Here is an 18323-nt window from a genome sequence, read left to right on the forward strand (position 1 = left end):
AAGCAAAAAGAATCTTCATTTTTAACTAAGACAAAACAAAGCCAGAAACTTGCTACCTTGTGTTAGATTTTTTTAAAAGCCACAGTTATATCAAATGTATTTACTTTGTAAGTATATCCTTCAGAATAAATGCATTCCTGGAAAGGAGAAATAAAAGTCAGTCCTTAATTAGCTAGTTGAGGTACTCATAAAGAACAAGAATAAGCCCACACTTGAAATGCAGAAAGGTTAGACTGATTTTTCAATTAATGGACTAATAATCATCTAGGGTTAATGAAGAAAGTTACTGAAAGAGTTGCCCAAATAAAAAAGAATATCCCCCAAATGAGTATTTCCAAAACAAAATCACCAGTCATCAACATTTATAAGAAAACATTTTTGAAGCCTTTATTTACAAAAGCTTTAAAAACAAATAATACCCTCTGTTTTGCAAATAATGTTTTGTTTAAAAAGGACCACCCAGTTACAGCACTGTAATATCATGAATAAAGAATGTACAAGGGAGACAAACCAATGTAACATTTGGAGATTTGCTAATATTACTGATTGTAAGTGTAGGTAACACACATTATAACTTGTAGTCCATCATTTCAAGGTAGAGTTAATGATTATTGAAAAGTCTTCCTACACATGCTCTGGTCTGGTCACATATTCTGCATGACTAAATATTTCACAGTCTCTTTTGTCAATATATATAAAATAGATTGCAAAGATATACACAAAAAAATAAACAAGCATTACACTCCTCAGGTAATTTTATTAGCTATATACGTATATATATATATATGAGAATATATATATATATATATTGGGTTTTGTTGTTTTGTACCAAATCTCTCCATTATTTACTTTCGTAGCAAGCACAATTTTTGTTTTCTAATTTAATTTGGTACAAAATATACTTAAAGACTTATCTTTGGATTTTAATAAAATTGATTTGTGTAACCAACAAATCAATAGTATCATAAGTATGGCTACAAAATAAAAAAAAGAAAAACAAGGGTAAACAGTGATGGAATAAAAATAAGCAGATCAAGGGAAGTGTGCTATCATAAAATAACTGTAGCTTCAACATCTTGAGTACCAGTTTACTGGCAGATACTGAACATCCAATCACAAGGGATTTTTCCTGAAGGGTGTAAAGCTGGTTTGAAAGTTCTTCAGTCACAGAGCAGCCTACACATGCCAATTATAAACTGACAGACACTAGATGTGCTTGGAAGATTAAACACTACGTACAGAAACAGCAGTTACTAAGCTCCTCAGTAGTTTCTTATCTTTTGTTTTTTCATTTTGCTGAACTGACAGCACAATGAATGTGCTATAGTCTGTGGGTCAAAACCAAGTAAATACTGTGTAAAGTTGGCAGATGGTCATTTTTCCAGCTAAGATCAAGAAAAAAACAAAATTTCTGATAAAACAGAGGTTTTGAGTCAGAATCACTCTCTAAAGTGCAAAATTGATGGTCCATAATCTCAAATAGCTAAAACTCCTGCAGAATGGAAGGGAGAGACATGAAACAGGGAAATAAATTACAGTCAGTGCTAGTTAATTTAGGAAAAGGGAAAAATAAACCCAGCTTAAGTAGGTAAAGTTTATCAAAATATTCAGTGACGTAGCTTTCCCCACTCTCTGTCACACACGCTTTCTAACAAGTATATTAAGGCCAAATTTAACCTGAATGCATTTTTTTTTATTAAGATCTGAGATAGGAACGGTCATACTTAGTACTGAAAGGTAGACAATAAAATGGGCCATGAAAGGGGCAGGGGAAAGGTACTGTCTCCTGTTCAAAGGATTCAACCAGAGATAAAACCTATATACAAGCATGTGTGTAGCTCGAAATAAAAATAAAAGGACTATTTCATGTCATGACTGCTTGTTGGCTTCCTCTTCATATGCATTCCCTGTGCCATTCTGTACATAGGATGAACCAGAACCAAGGCCATACAAATGACCACAATATTTGGCATCATCAATATGATCTTCAAAGAACATCTAAAAAGGAATTTTGAAGAAAAAAAAAAGATAATTTTAACCAAAAGGTACCACTTCTAATTTATATTTCAGCAATGTAAGTACTGCCTGTTCATTAATGATAATGACAGCTCTTTTCTATGGTGTTCCTTTGAGGCTACACATTTAAGTTCAATAAGACTAATGTCCTCAAAAGTACAGAGCTCAGAAACCAAAGAAAGAGACTACCAAAAAAAATGTATAAATGCATGTCTTTTCCATTAACATTTAGACCATTGTTATAAGAATTTGTAATCAAGGAAAAATAAATTTTTTATTCCATTAATTTAACAATACTCAACAGAAAGAATGAAGAAAGCCAACGATGGTAGGAAAGAAGTTTAGGTTCATAAGCTGTCCTTAGTCTATGTGCAAGGCTGAGCTGCCGATAAATAAACCCTAAAGTTAATGGACAGTAAAATTTGAATATTCACACTATATTACTATCCTTGAAGAAGCCAAGAAAAATAAAAATAAATTAGTGCCAGAAATCTACCTTCAGTTAAACCATTATGACATTTTTAAAATGCAAAGCTAAAAAGTCCAAAAGGTTGTTTCAATTATCTAATGAAACAATGGGAAGGAGTCCAAAACAAAATATTTACGTGTCATGAATGGACGGTCCAAGTCACTTCTGAATCAGTACTACTCAGCAAAACAGCTTTAATACTTTCTATTAATACACTGCTACAAAAAGTTAAATTCTCAGCCTCAGTCAATAATTTAATGTCTAAGAGAATATACTCGAAATCTGAAGTGAATTTTTGCTTAAGGGAAAACTTTGGTATAGGCAAGAAGAACCTCACTTACTTTGTTTCTGTACATCCAATTTTCCTTTCTGTTTACCTATACCTAAGTGAATCTGTGCATATCAATTACTAACAGTAGATATGGGTTCATTAGGTTTCATTTTTCCATACCTAACATTTTATACTCAAGGAACTGATCTCTGCCTTTTAAGGAGGGTTTTCCTAATATGGTTTCTGATTCAACTACTACATTGGATTTATTTAATCCCTTCAGAATTCAACCCCCACTTTTAAGACTCAATCCAGTAAAAATCCTGAGTGCTACTCTACAAAATCTTCAAAGCAGTGAAGAATGACATGAGCAAATAATATTTTTATCACCAGTTTAAAGCCTAAAAGAAAGTTATGCTAGAAGAAACTTAAAAATCTTTGCCTTGCAGAAGGATCACTGATGGAGTCTACAAAAAGAACTTTGGATTTTTCCCACTAGTAATGTGTTTAATTATGGAAGTTATTAGCCTGTTTTCTCACCTGAGAAATAATATAGTTGGACCTACATGATTTCTCAGGTAGTTTATTGTTTTAAAATTTGGGGTTCTAGGAAGAACATGTTCTCCCAGTTCCTTATGAACTACACTTCAAGATGACTTATTTTTGAATACTTTAAGTGTGGTGGATATGACTCATATGCTATCTCTAATTATATCTTTACTTAGTAGGTATGTGTTGCCCAAAATCTTTGGCCATTACAATTTTTTATGTTCTCAACCTAACAACCAACTGAGAAAAAGGCAGTGATGTCTTCATACTTCTCTCATTTTGAAAAAGGCCATTCCTGTGAGCAATGAATCAGATCCTGCCTGATGTTGTGGTCCTATCCGTTCCAGCTCTAACTGTTCTGCCACCTCCTGTAATCCACCCTAGAAGAAATAAAAATTGCTTGTCAAGGAGAAAAATATTCCAACACCTTTATTATTCAAAATAAATTTTATTTTGAATAATAAGATGATTATTCAAAATAAATTTTGAATTCAAAAATTATAAACTTAGACAGTGACCAAAATAAAAATAAACTTTAGTATGTAAAGGTGAACCTTATAAAGATTAGGGGGAAGAAACAGAGAATGTGAATTACTCATGGAAAACAAGATCCTAATTGGGAAAATGTATCTTCATCATATGTTTCAGGGCATATGACAGGTAAATAACATTACTAGAGATAGGAGGGAAGCAGACCATATATAGGGTAATATTTATCAACTATACTCATAGTCTATCAATCCAGTAATAATTATAAAACTGAATAGCTAGTATGACACAATTTTTTTCAAATTTTCTTAAACTTCCCACCAGTCCATTTGTAGTTTTACACTTAATTTTTACAAAACAAAGCCATTATGAATAACCAAATCATTAAGAATATGCTACATGCTTAACTATGGTTTTGTTAGTTAAAACAAGTTAGTTAATACAACTCCTTAGAGTGGTCTGCTATAATCCACCTATGTTAATACTGCTAAGATTAAAAAAATGAGAGTGGAAAGAAAGAAAGGAAAAGACTGTTATAACAGAGAGAAGGAAAAAGAGAGGGAGGAGAAGAAAGGAGAGTAAAGGGAGAGAAGAATGAGTGAAGGAAAGAAACACCAACAACAAAACAGAAATTCTTCTCTATATTGTTAAGGCCTCCACCAGTAAACTAGCCCTTCTGCACATCCCGGCTTAAAACAATGCTTTGCACAACAGTTCCTTCTGTGCAGTCGCTTCTGTGCTAAAAACAGCACGAGGATTAGGTATCATTAGCAGCTGCTTAGGAGAACAACAGAACTCAACAGAACAGCATGGCTGACTATAGGTCAGAAGGCACCTTTGTCGTTAACCTGAATTTTAACACAGCAGCTCACTCAGGACACATTCAGAGAATCTGTACTTAGAAACTTCCCAGTAACACACACATAGTGAGCAATATTTTGGTTCCCTGGTCCTGAAAACTGTCATTATACAGATATGTCAATTAAAAAAAAGTTTCCTGAGCCAGATGAAAACATGTAGGACCTGGATTATCAGCATGCAGTGCCAAAGAATGGACTGAGTATCTCAAGTAAGGGATGCCCTGTGGCAAGTTCACTTGCTGGAAGTATAAATCTACTGCTACAAACATAAAATAATCTTTCTTAAAAAATTCTCTAGTCACATGCTGACCATGTCCTGTATTAAAAAGCAAACACTGGCCAAAACAATGTTTCTCATCTTCAGTTGTCTGTTAAGACCAGCCTGACCAATACAGTGAAAACCGGTCTCTACTAAAAATACAAAAATTAGCTGGGCGTGGTGATGGGTGCTATAATCCCAGCTACTTGGGAGGCTGATGCAGGAGAATCACTTGAACCCAGGACTAAACTATATGGCTGTAACATTCCTTTTCTGGCCAAAAGATGTTAGCTTGTTACGGGTAAGTACTATAGGAAATATGTAGGTCCTGCCTAGATAGTAGTAACATTCTAGGAGGCAGAGATAGCAATGAGCTGAGATCACACCACTGCACTCCAGCCTAGGAAAAAGAGTCCCTCTCAAAAGAAAAAAAAAAAAGCGAAGTTTCCTTATTTAATTCCCATGTTCTTCCTGCTTAAAGCAAAAGTCTTCAAGTCTTCACCATCTAAAAGTATAACTTTACTTGCACTTGTAAAACCTGATGAGGTGAAAATCTGATCAACCTTGGTTTCACTGAAGAAAGAAGAGACGATGCAGGTTCTAGAAATCAACCACATTGCCTCAATGTATTTTTGTTTCCTTTTTTAGTTATAGCTTAAATGAGTACACCTAAGAAAGACAAAACCACTGTATTCCCAGGGCCCATCCCACCAGAGGTAATTTTGTTCTCAAGGTGAAAGAGCATTTTCACCTTATCAAAGAAAATCTCCTTTTGAAAGAATGTTTAGAATTTAAAAATACATGTTATGAAGCGTCAGGATATTACTACTGTCTAGGCAGGACCTACACATTTCCTGTAGGACTTACCTGTAACAAGCCAACATCTTTTGGCCAAAAAAAGAATCTTTTAGCTATGTAGTCTAATCCTAGAAACATTATCCTATCATTAGAACTGACAAAATAATTTCTAGCTAAGATAAGGCAAAAGGAAAGAAAAACTCTTGCCACACTACTGAATACATCTGCACATCGTTGGCCACCTTAGATTCTACCTTGTAAGACAAGATTCTGTGCGTGTTGGGAGAAAGAAAGAACTCACACTGGTGTACATATGAGAGCCTCACTGTCCTCAAATTTTTGTTTGGTTTCTGATTTTCAATCTGGCAAGCAATGACAAGAATCTGACCTGAGCCTCAATTGTGTTGAAAACTAATTCTGCCTTCTGCCAAGATACACTGAAGCTCTGAAAAAAGGATTTCCTACAAATTATCATTTATGCAAGAAAAAGAATCACATGACCAGATAACATAATTGCATTTAATGTAATACTTTAAAATATGGTTTAAAACAACACCCCAGCCTAGAATCTCATGAGTCACTTGGTCTGAACAGTGTGCTGTTACAGATAAAGCCACGTGAAGCCTTACTTTGAGATTTTTGCAGCTCTTCATGAGGTACTTCACATCATAAATGACAGGAAAAAACAATCTAAGGATCTCAAAGAAGTCAAGTTCTTCTTCAGGCAAGTTAGAGTTGGTCAGAATTTTGATTAAATAGCCAAAGTCGTAACCGCTATAAAAGGGTTAAAACAGAGAAGAGGGAAACATAAATACCATAAAGATTTAAAAAAAAAGTTTTTCTGATTCAAATTTAAGCAAGTCATATTACAGCCCTTCCAAAAAAATTAAAGAGAAGTGCACACAAAAACAGAGAAAACAAACATATTTAGGACTATAATGGGAAAATGCTGTCATCTTACAACAGTGTTAAGAATTTTATCACTTTATTATTCAGAGACATCAACACAGATCTACACTACCAAACCAAGCCTGTGGTCACTAAAATACTATTTTGCTGATGCTTGAATAGAGAACACCAAAGAGTATCAAACTGCCCAAAGATGTCTCAAAAAAATTTTTTCTAATAACTATGAAAATAGAGAAATAAAGATGAATGGAAACTTGGCCAGAAGAGTTAGCAAATGTAGCAGAAGAACTGGCATTCGGTAGGCCAAAGTAATGCAAGTCATTCCATCTTTTACAGAAGGTGGTCATATACTTTATCCAAAGAATAAGATTCTAACAAGGTATTTTCACTTCTCTTACGTGACTTTATGAATAAGTAGGCTCTCCCTCTCTTCCTTCACAATTCTGGCTCCCTTAGAGTTATTATTAATGGAAATGTTGCACATGAAAGAAGTGTAGTAAAAAATAAGAACTACTCTCCTAGACAAAAAAATACAAACTCCTACACTCTCAAATCAAGACCTCTTATCCCTTCATCTGGACTTTTCCACAGCTTTCTGTCTCCCTACACCCCCAGACCAGTTAGACACTCCCATACCTTATCTATCTTTCCTTCCAGGATTTCTGACAGGAAGTCTATATGGCATTTGCCTACTAACATTAAAAGTACAATTACATTAGCATTTAGGATTTATAAACTTCTTAAACTATTCTTTATTATTAGAAATAGATTAGAATATGAGGAAAACAGCTAATGATATTTAATGCAATAAAATCTGATCATATCTTGATAAATATTCAAATATATCAGTCTTAGATTCTAAACTCCAAGAAGACATAAATGAACCCCGCTTTTGTTCATCTTAATACCCCAGTACCTAGTACACTGTATTTTGTCACAGTATTCTTTAAATGAAAGGGTATGTCATATATAGTAAAAGGGTAGGACACTACTTTCTAGTTCTTTTGTATCTTCATGTCTAGGAAGTAAAAATGACTAAAAAAAAGTTTTGTATTAAGAGTCTTTAAGTTGTGTCTCCTAAGGTATGGGTTCAAGTGGAGAAGAGACAAAAAGATGGTAGGTGGAGTGTGTTCAGTACCTACAGCTCAACAATTTCTGCTTAGTACATATCAAAGTTGCCCACATGAACCGTCCCTCACTATAAACATCCCACAGGTCACAGCTGGAAGCTAAACCGTGCAGGAGATTCAGATTTAAAATAAATGTGTGAAACAAACCAAGTAAAAGAGTATTAACACCTATGTAACACAATGCTTTTTCAAAACCTAACAAAAGCCAAATAAAATCATTCTGAAGGTTACTTTAAGTCCCTGGATCATCAGTTTAGTTTACTTAGATAGGAAGACTCTCATACATGGAAGTCTATTTTCACAAAATAGGAACTAGTTTCCTTACCAGAAACACTCTTAAACAATCTAGTTTTATAATAATAAAGAATTAAAAACCACCACTTATTGATAATTTACTGTTTATAAAGTATTTTATTGACTTTTAAAACAAGTCTTCAAGATATTTCTTCTAAGGGATGCCTTATCACATTTAAAAAAAAAATTAAATTCCATCTACACACACACCCCTAGCATTTTCTTTGCTGTTTCATTTTAGATAGTACTTAGCACTATCTAACAAACCACAATATGAACTCCATTTTTAAAAAACTGTCCACCCCCATCAGGATATAAACTCCATGCGGACAAGAATTTTCATCTGTTTTAGTCACAGCTTAATTCCTAGAATTTCATCACAGTGCCTGTCATATGGTAAATACTCAATAGATTTTTGTGAATGTAAATTAATGGTTTCCCTTGTAGAGCATTAAAAACTAAGGTGTAGAAATAGAAAAAGAAAACCCTGGGCAACACCAATTCCAAACGGCATTGCTGGATTTAAACTAGGGCCTTTCACTTTCTAGGGAACCTGTACTCTTTCTACTATGCAATATGCTTCTCACAGGCAAAAATGGATCCCATATTTTAAATTAACCTTTAAGGAGACCAACATTATTAGCCTTCTAAGAATTAGGTGACAACTCTATATGACAGTCAACTCTTTCTAGAATTAAGCCTGAAATTGCTAACGTAGTGACCAAAGTCAGTGTGGAGCAAGTATGAGATGGAAACACAAATGGCATTTTCAATGCAGTCGTTTTACCTGTGAAATGACAACCATTTGACCCCTTCACAGAGGACCACTCCTGAAGTCATAAGAAGTTCTGCGAAGTACTGGGTCTCAATTCCTTCTTCCTCATGTTTTTTAAACTGGATACCAGATGTTGTTAGTAGCTCTATAGAGTCCTGGGCATACATGTCCTCCCTGGCAGAAGAAAGAGAAAGATTCAAATATGCCATTACTTCAAACAAGCTGTTCTTCTGCTTACATCTGTAACTACAGTGCCAATAAGGAGAAAGAGGATTGGCTTGAGTCCAACTGTTTCAATGCTTTACATATGTGCAAGAAAAATGCAATTTAAATGCAAGAGTCATTGTTTCAGAAAAGTGTTTCAAACAATAAAAAAATCATTCAAAGAGTTCAATGGTGCAATTTTAATCCTTACTATTAACTCAATTTCATTAGCCTTTCATATTTAAATACATTTAACTGGGTTTGGAAAAAGGGTCTTCTACTCACCAGGGGCTACCACCACAGACTGACAGACAACTTTTTTCAGAGACTCTTAGTCTTAGCAGTCATTGCAATGCTGCTAGGTGGAGCCGCAGCCACGGCTGTGGAGGATATGCCCACCTCCCATGGTCTCAGCAGCACAAGGAAGGAGACTCAGTGGAAAACGTCTCATGTGGTTGAGTTAAACTACACTTCATCTTTAAGAAGAAAGAGATGCCTTTCATAAATGATGAGCCTTGCAAATGGCTCCAATAAGCAACACTGTTTAAAGTTATGGACTATGCTGTAATAGCAATAATTTCTTCTGTAAACAATCCTATTCCTAAAAGATTGCCTTATAAAATCAAGCCAGGAAATCTAAATATAAGCCAATTCTTCAAGATATCACTTAAGCTAAAAAGAAAGCCATCTCTAATTTTCAACCACAAATTTATGTGTATCTGAAATATTAAACCAAAAGTTACCAAACACAGTATATGTATATCTGAAATATTTAAAGTTATTAAAATACAGATGTATTTTTGAGAATAAATAAAAATGCATTTTGTGAATCTGCCATTTTTTATTTACTCCTTAAATTGTAAGAATAATGGGTTCTACCTCTTGGCAAAAGGAATTCCTATTAAACACTTTAAACAAAACTAAACCAAGGGTATATTTCACTTGGGTCAAAAAGCATTCTTATGGTTTGTCCTTTGGAAATCATTTTTAAATGTCTGAAAAATTACAAAGCTAATAATGGAAATATTTTAAAATAGAGGAGAACTACAATAATCACTTAAAAGTAAGTTTCCCCTGGAAAATCCTTTAGGAAAGGTAACAGAATAAACCCAGTAAAATAGTTTTTTGTTTTTTCCCCAGTTAAACCACAGCTTTCCTAAGCTAAAAATACGTACTCAAGAAATTAGTATTTCAGTCATCAGGTCCCAATGCTCACAATGAGGTATGCTTTAGCAACTATAAGCAACCAAAGCCATAAAAAAACAGATTCTTCCCCAGGCTCACATCACTTTTGGCCATTTGCGAAGGTATAGGTAAACAAGTAGTTTCAGACCTTTTAAGTTTCCAGTAACACTTTTCACCTGTTTACTTGCAGCATATGGCTTCACCCTACACTTGCTTTACAAAGAAATATCAGATCATCAACATTCCTGTCTTTTTTTTACATCAACCCATCTATCTGAAGATTTTTTTCCTTTAGACTCCGAAGACAGCTTGCCTCATCGCCAAAGCTAATTGCTGCCATTCCTCAAAGTACTTGTCAAGTGTCTATCTTTATCCTAACACCCTGCAACTCAACTCTTGAACACTCAAATATGTCTGTGTATTATCTATAAAACAAAATAAAAACCACCCTTCTGTTGATTCCACGTTCCCTGTTGAGACAGGGTGTGGCTGTCATCCAGGAAGCACTGGCTTGAACACCACTCACTACAGCCTTGACCACCTGGGCTTAAGCGAGCCTCCTTGTTGCAGCCTCTCAAGTAGCTGGGACTACAGATACGCGCCACCATGCCTGGCTAATTTTTGTATTTTTGTAGAGACGGGGCTTTGCCATGTTGTCTAGGCTGGTCTACTGAGCCCAAGCAATCTGCCTGCCTTGGCTGCCAACCTGCATCCCAAAGTGCTGGGACTACAGGCGTGAGCTACTGCAGCCAGCCTCCCTTCTTATGGAACTCACTATCTCCTTTTCACTGCTACTTTCCTTAACTGAAGCATCAGCTTCCTTTCTGTTACCACTGAACTGAAGATGCCCTATAATTTCTACTGCCCTATTAAAATGATTCTCTCAAATATCAAGAATTACTGCAATCACCAAAATAGATGATTTTTTAAAAATGTGTTCTAATCCTCTTTGACTTATCAGGGACAATATTTCCACAGACTGCTTTTCCTCTTCACAGCTCCTCAATACTCCACTTCAATTTTCATCGGTACATCAACTCCAGTTTGGAGAGAATTCTCATACATTGATTGGTATTAACAACTGTTAATTGTTAGACGCTGGCAATAGAGAGGAAACAGAAGAGTTACAAAACACTGAATTATAAAGACCATGACCAACTTTCCTCAATACTGTATCTCTAGTGTCTAGCACTGTATCTGACACTCATTCTACTCACTCCATTGGGAAGTCAATTTTGACTTTCTTCAAAATTTCCAAGATTCTGTTGATGGCGCTCTCTCTGTATTAAGCACTACTGGTTTATCTTCCAAATGACCTTTCCACCTAATGTTTTTCACTGTATCCTTCTCCTTAAACATCTCCTAACATCAGCGTAAATCAAGCTTGTCCAACCTGCAGCTCGTGGGCCGCATGTGGCCCAGCATGGCTTTGAATGTAGCAAATTCATGAACTTTCTTAAACATTTTGAGTTTTTCTTTTTTTGCAATTTGTTTTTCTTAAGCTCATCAGCTATCATTAGCATTAGTGTATTTTATGTGTGGCCCAAGACAATTCCTCCTCCAATGTGGCCCAGGGAAAACAAAAGATTAGACACCCCTGGTGTAAATGGTAGCCAAACTTCATAGTAAACTTTAGCAGGCCTTTCTAAGAAAGAAAAAAAAAGATCCTCACTTAGAGGATCTACTAATAAAGCAGTTTTTACTAGAACAAAGGTGTTTCTAGAAAAGGAAACTGCCAATTTTACCCAAACTGAGACACTGATGGATTACCTACTTCTCATGTACTGAGATAACAACATTATCTAATTTAAAAACAATGTTCTAATTCATCTGAACAAAAAGTAACAAACTAAAGAACTAACTTGAATAAAGGTTTATCATTTGAGAAAAGGATAGGAGGCAATTTTCACAGCGTTTCAAAGCTGTAGTTCTTATACAAGGTTATCAGTTTGAGTGGAAATGAGTACTTTTCACCCTTTATAAAAGAGGTGTCCAATCTTTTGGTTTCCCTGGGTCATACTGGAAGAACTATCTTGGGCCACACATAAAACATACTAAGAAAAAAAAACTCATGTTTTAAGAAAGTTTACAAATTTGTGTTGGGCTGCATTCAAAGCCATCCTGGGCCACAGGTTGGTCAAGTTTACTTTATAAGGTTCTATAGTGTGTGTGTATGCGTGTGTGTGTATAGATATAATGTGTGTGTGTGTGTAAATAGATACAGGTATGTTTAGAGACAAAGTATCACTCTGTTGTCCAGGCTGGAATACAGTGGTGCAATCTAGCTCACTATAGCTTTGCACTTCCCGAAGTTCAAACAATCTATTTGGATCGGCCTCCTTAGTGGCTACGACTACAAGTACACAGCCACCATGCCTAGCTAAGTTTTAAATTTTTTTTTTTTTTGGAAAGACAGAGTGTATGTTGACCAGGGTGGTCTTGAACTCCTGGCCTCAAGCAGTCTGCCTGCCTTGGTTTCCAAATGGAGAGTATAGTGTTAAATCCAATAGAAAAAAAAAAAAAAAAAATATATATATATATATATATATATATATATATAAAATCCAATAGAGGGAAATGGAGAGTCAGGCTAAACACAGTGTAATTATAAGCCGTAACTGTACCACAGACATCCTTACTCTGCTTTTCCTAAGCCATACTTTTGTAAAATTGCATATATTAAATATCACATTATTCAACAAAGAACAGGAAGAAAGAATCCGTACACTGGCACTACCATTAATTGCTTACAGCTTCTTTTACTACTTTTCCTAACCAATATGAGAATATATAACACAAACGTAGGATATAAAAAAGAAAAACATTGCAATACTGCAACATATGGTTAAGTACTCACTCAACAGTATCAGTAAGTTCTTGCAAACTGCAACTTTAAGCCAAAAGATGGATAACAAAACCAGTTTTACCACAGTCTAATTGATAAAAACAAGAGTTAAGTTCCTATGGTATATTTCTGGTCACAAAAAAAAATCACCAAACTTCCAAATAAAGATCAAAATACTTCTAATATTAAACACTGAAATAAATGTGAGCTCTATGTACATTTAAGAAGATTAATAAAAACAAGTAAGATAATCATTTACTCCATTATTCACTTGAGGGCTGAAAAACGCCACAGCCTATTCTGCCAGCTCAGGACACAATGTTGGAAGCAACGCTGTTCAGGATGTCATTCCGTGGCATGATGCACTCACACGGATAACCTACCCACTCACACTGGGACAACTTAGCCACACAATTTCAGGTAACATGCACAGCACTGGGATGTGGGAGGAAAACAGAGGACCCGGGAGAAAATCCACATATACGTGAGAACGTGCAAACTCCACACAGGTAGTGGCCCAGGTCAGGAATCAAATTTTATTTTTTATGAATGTTACCATGAAACAATGTTGAAGAAAATGACATTTGAGGTCCTACCGTACTTAGGATATATTAAATATTTTATTTACTCAACTTACAGTTTGCAAATAATCTGTCCTTTTCCAAAAACACTCTAAAACTTCCCTTAGTTACCAAGACTACTTCTACTAATGATATAGAAATATTATAACTAAAGAAACTGGGTGGAGACCTAGGGCTTGAGTTACAATGCAGAATCTGACATGATAAACACCAGGTTCAAGGACACTACTACTTCTCCTATATGTGAATTAAGAGAGGCTTTGTGGGCTGAAGTGGGATTATAAAACCGACTTGAAAAGAAACCGTACCCAAGGTTCCAAGGCACATCTTACTGCATTTGACATGTAATCTACTCATAAACTGGAATGACTGCAATAAAAATCTTTACAAGAAGCATAAATATTACAAATGAAGTCTATACTTCAAATTGAACACATAATTTCTGAAAGTAAAACTAATGTGGTAAGATTATTTTTTCTATCAGAAGTATGTTCAATATCCAAAGTTTTCCAAATACAAAAAAAGTGGCAGTCATATTTTAAATATAAAATCTGTAATATCAAAAGTTTTTTTTTTTTTGGTCCTACAGTAAAAAAGAAACCCACGCTTTTGAAATATTACCTTTTATATGTTTCCAGGATAACTACACCAAATTCACCAAAAAGCACATCACCATACTTTAAGAAAAATTAATTCCTAAGATTAAAGAAAAAAAAAAGTCTGGGTTATACAGTTATTTCACACTTACGTCAAATTAAATTTAAAATTAAACTGCCATGTTGAAGTTCCTGGAGGGTATTCTCCTTGCTCATTCATAAATGTCAGTCCTAGCTGAATTATCTTTAACAAGTCTACATTACACCGCAGTAGTTGGTATTGATAGTCAGCATTGCTCCTGAATTCTCCAATGGGTCTTGCAACCACACCTGGAAATTCGGTGTCCTGTAAAAGTTTTAAGATTCATTATGTACGAAACAGTCACAACCACAATCCACACACTCTTACTCATTTTTGATGCAAATCAAAGAATCCTACAGGTGATGTTCTACACATTTATATTCAATTACAAAGTATCTTTTAACTGGAAAGAACATTACTTTTTAGAACCATAAAACTCTACAAACATAATAGCCTTTTCTTAAATGTATCCAAATTACTAATATGAGATACATGTGATAAATGTAACCAAATACTTACTCTATACCCAAGAAAGGGGGAAAAATCATAAATTTCTAACTCCCAAAGGATAGGTGAAAGGAAGCTCAAAGTATTCCAATGCTAAAATATTTCTTGAAGAACTGGTTTAAAAGAGTGGAAAATGCCTGTACTTTCCAATTGCTTCTCTGAGACAAGGTTTTTCTCAACACCAAAATCCTAAGAAAAACATCATTAGCCTCCTAATTTCTCTGGCCAAAACAATATTCTCTCTATAGTCCACAGAAAGTATACTGTCAAGAACTGCATGCCACCCACTCACTCTTGTAAGATGTTATCACTTCTCTACGCTGCCACTCTTTATCATCTGAGAAATCAATGCTCACTATGAATTTCCATTGGATAAGAAAATAATTTTAGTTCTAATCATGGGTAAGTACACCTTTATTAAATAGTATATCTACATAGAAACATTCATAGTTTAACCAATCAACCTGCTCCTCCCTAAAGTAATGTATTTGTTTATTTTTATTAAAAATACTGAGACAAAGATACAGCAGTTTATTATTAGAATTCAAACCAGGGCTAAGAATAAAGAGTACGTATCAAGTCACTATAAAACAGTGAAGAAATTAATATTTCTCTAATTCAGTGCAATTGAACAGCCACTTTATTGGATACTATAAAACTCCTCTATTATGCTAAGAGTTGGGGGATGATTAAAGCACTAACCCCTTGCTTTATGGAGTTAATAATAATCTAGTGGATCCAGAAAACAGCAGGGTAGCTAACAGACACACACAGCACTGCATAATGGTAAAGAAGAAAAATCATCAACTGGGTAGACATCTAGGCAGACTGAACAGCATGTGCAAAAGCAGAGTTGCTTAATAACACAGTATATTCATGGAACTCCAGTGTTAATCATGAAAACAAATTGCAGACCAACAACATTTCACTGGCACATCGGAGTTTTTTGTTTGAGAAAGAGCTCTCTAGCTTCTGGGAGCTGATGTGTTACTATCAGCTAGGCATCAGTGTTAATAGGAGCAGACCGGGTGGCCACAGCTAGGCCCTAATGTTCTCCTGTTGAACGTAATTTCGCTGAAGTTCAACCTCAAATAAGGCCCTCTGTAATCCTGTCTGAACAAGGACAAAAAAAATAAACATGTCAAACTACAAAATGACCAAGTATCTCCATCCTGGCTAAATGAATGACTATTCCTTCTCTGCAGCTTTAGCCTCATTCTAGCATTCCAGTCTCTAATTTAAGACTTATTAAGATATCCAATCACAGAATTACCTCTGCTTCCTGACCACATCCAATCCATAGTAAAGCCCTGCTTCCTTAACTCTTCCCTAAGACCACCTGATGCAAGCCCAAATCCTTTCTAATACTCTCTTTCTCAAATGCCCTATGGTTCCCATGAATTCCAATGTGTTTTCCCTCACTGCAATGAGGGATAAACCCAACCTGTCAAATCACAGGTGTATTCCTGATGGCTTCTGGCTGGATGATAGCGACTTATTTTTCTTTTCATGGTGAAATTAATCTCTAAAAATATCAACCAAAAGGGCTGAATTCAAGATTTTAAAATCTCCTTTCCCTCCTTTATATGAAGTGTTTTAAGATTTGCTTGTGGGCATACCATAGCAACGTAATTATATTTTCGGATAACTTGACGAATTTTCTTCATCTCTTCATCCAAGTTGCAAGCCCAAACTTCACAAATTCTTTGGCTATGATCTACAGTTGCTGCTGGCATAGTGAGGGCACAAAGGAGTCTAGATGCCAAGCATCAAAATGTTATACTTGATTGAAGATTTGTTTCATAAAATATTGTATTCTTTATTTATGTACCTGTCAAAATAAAAAACAATATAAAGACCAGATATTTCAAATCTGAATCACAGAATAATTAATCTGGCAGGAACCTTAGGAGTTATTTATTCAAATTTCTTGACTCATAAAAAAAACCAACGTTTAGCAAGTAACTTGTTTAAGGTCACACAGCTAGTTTGTAGAAAAAAAGGAACTATAGTACAGATTTCCTGGTCCTAATATTAGTTATTTTTAAAAAGTTTTTTTTTTTTTAATGCATACATACTAATCATATTTTTATAACTTTCCAGTAAAGATTTCTCGAGTTCAACTAACCCCCTGCATAAAACTTTATAAAGCCATCCATTTCTAGACAAAAATGAAAAATCACTTAAATACATGTGACAAGATCAGATATTACCATGCCAAAAGTGGTGTTTGCTTTTATTCCTCATCAACAAAACATCCAAAAATCCGACTTGATTACCAGATCTATTTTACTGGCATTTATTCAAACTAGACTAGAGAGGTCAAAAATGTTTGTAAATACTCTGAGAAAAAAATAATGGCAAAAGAAAACTGAATGTTCGCAGTTACAGAAGGGAAAAAGAACACAATAGAATGTCTGCATTTTAAATTGTTTTTAATTGCCTAAAAATCAGAGCATAGTCCCTGATTACCAAAGATACAGCTCAGATTTCTACTTTATATAGAGTTTAGGTTGATTCTTCGGCAGAGAAATTTCAAATTCTTCTGCATTTTTCATATAAATTGGAAAAAAAAAAAAAAGCATAACAAGAGTAAAAAGAGGGCCTTACGACTGTCTTCTAACCTCCGAAAAGTCAGAAATATAACTGAATTCTCCAAGTAAAGAAACCAAAGGAGATCCAGGACATCCCTCCTCTATATATCTCCCACCCCAATAAACACACACATACGCACACACACACACACAGACTTGGAAAGACCCTGTAGTTTTACACTGCTTTCCTCCACCTCTCTCTCTACTGCAGTCCCAAGAGCCCCGAAGAGGCACCGAAAGCCTTCTCATTACTGGAGACAGCATTTCCGTACTGCATGCAGGCTCTCAGAGAAATTGAGAGAACGGCACAGAGACATTCAAATCATAGATAACTCTCTTCCCTGGCAGAGTGCCAGTGCGAAGGCGCTGATAACACTGACTGGAGCTACACTGACTAGCGAGCACCGCCGCGTGAAGGAATACGAAGAGCTGAGACCTAGGCCATCGCCCTCCACTCCATCGCTACGAAGCCCCAGGTACAAAGCCTTTGCGTCATCACTACGCGCCAACCCTTTGACAAACCCCCAGCCCCAGTTACCCAGCCCCCCACCCGCCGCCAGACTCCTTCCTCAGCCAGCCGCACTCCAGCTGGCGCCATGGCGCACCCTCTCAGATTCATGGTCCCCGCCCCCTTCCTACTTCCCTAACCCTCCCCTCCCCCCGCAGGATTGCGGCAGATGCAAGATCTACTTGTGTCGCTGAGCTCGCGCTCCTCCTCCTCCTCCTCGCCATAGAGACAGCACCCGGCGGCGGTGACGGTGGCGGTAGCGGCGGCGGCAGCGGGTGCCCCATAGACACCTCTCGCCCAGCAAGGGGGAAAGGCGAGCCGGAGCTGCGCCGAACCGTGCTGCGCCGTCGCTTTTCGCACGTCCTGGCGGGGGCGCTAGATGATGACGTAGCACGCAGAGGG

The 18323-nt window shown here is 36.0% G+C and overlaps 2 protein-coding genes and 1 long non-coding RNA gene across 6 annotated transcripts in view; 1 reads left to right on the forward strand and 2 right to left on the reverse strand.

The window, feature by feature from the left end:
* Positions 1-361: 361 nt before the first annotated feature.
* Positions 362-18302, reverse strand: CNOT7 (CCR4-NOT transcription complex subunit 7). 4 transcript variants are annotated; one of them, XM_032288368.1, is made up of 8 exons: positions 18104-18240; positions 16439-16650; positions 14832-15008; positions 14383-14576; positions 8832-8993; positions 6341-6485; positions 3575-3685; positions 362-1998 (listed from the first exon to the last, which is right to left on the reverse strand). In XM_032288368.1, the coding sequence occupies exons 4-8, from the start codon at positions 14448-14450 to the stop codon at positions 1870-1872; spliced, it is 615 nt and encodes a 204-aa protein (XP_032144259.1). In that variant the 5' UTR covers positions 14451-14576; positions 14832-15008; positions 16439-16650; positions 18104-18240; the 3' UTR covers positions 362-1869. The 4 variants fall into 4 exon arrangements, with proteins under 4 accessions (XP_032144259.1, XP_032144260.1, XP_032144257.1 ...); XM_032288369.1 differs by lacking the exon at positions 18104-18240 and adding an exon at positions 17952-18019; XM_032288366.1 differs by lacking the exon at positions 14832-15008 and having other exon boundaries at positions 18104-18302.
* On the reverse strand, positions 10161-11197 carry LOC116558428. Its single transcript, XR_004272005.1, has 3 exons — positions 11185-11197; positions 10657-10660; positions 10161-10550 (listed from the first exon to the last, which is right to left on the reverse strand). It is a non-coding gene; the product is annotated as an uncharacterized LOC116558428 (long non-coding RNA).
* The window catches only part of VPS37A (VPS37A subunit of ESCRT-I), a 91853-nt gene continuing 91206 nt past the window's right edge, over positions 17677-18323 (forward strand). Inside the window, exon 1 of the mRNA XM_032288363.1 lies at positions 17677-17681. The gene's annotated coding sequence lies outside the window, so the exon portion shown is untranslated. The remainder of the gene's footprint in view (positions 17682-18323) is intronic.

This window comes from Sapajus apella, unplaced genomic scaffold (assembly GCF_009761245.1).
Source record: "Sapajus apella isolate SASKATOON/1434 unplaced genomic scaffold, GSC_monkey_1.0 scaffold21, whole genome shotgun sequence".
NCBI classification, from domain to species: domain Eukaryota; kingdom Metazoa; phylum Chordata; class Mammalia; order Primates; family Cebidae; genus Sapajus; species Sapajus apella.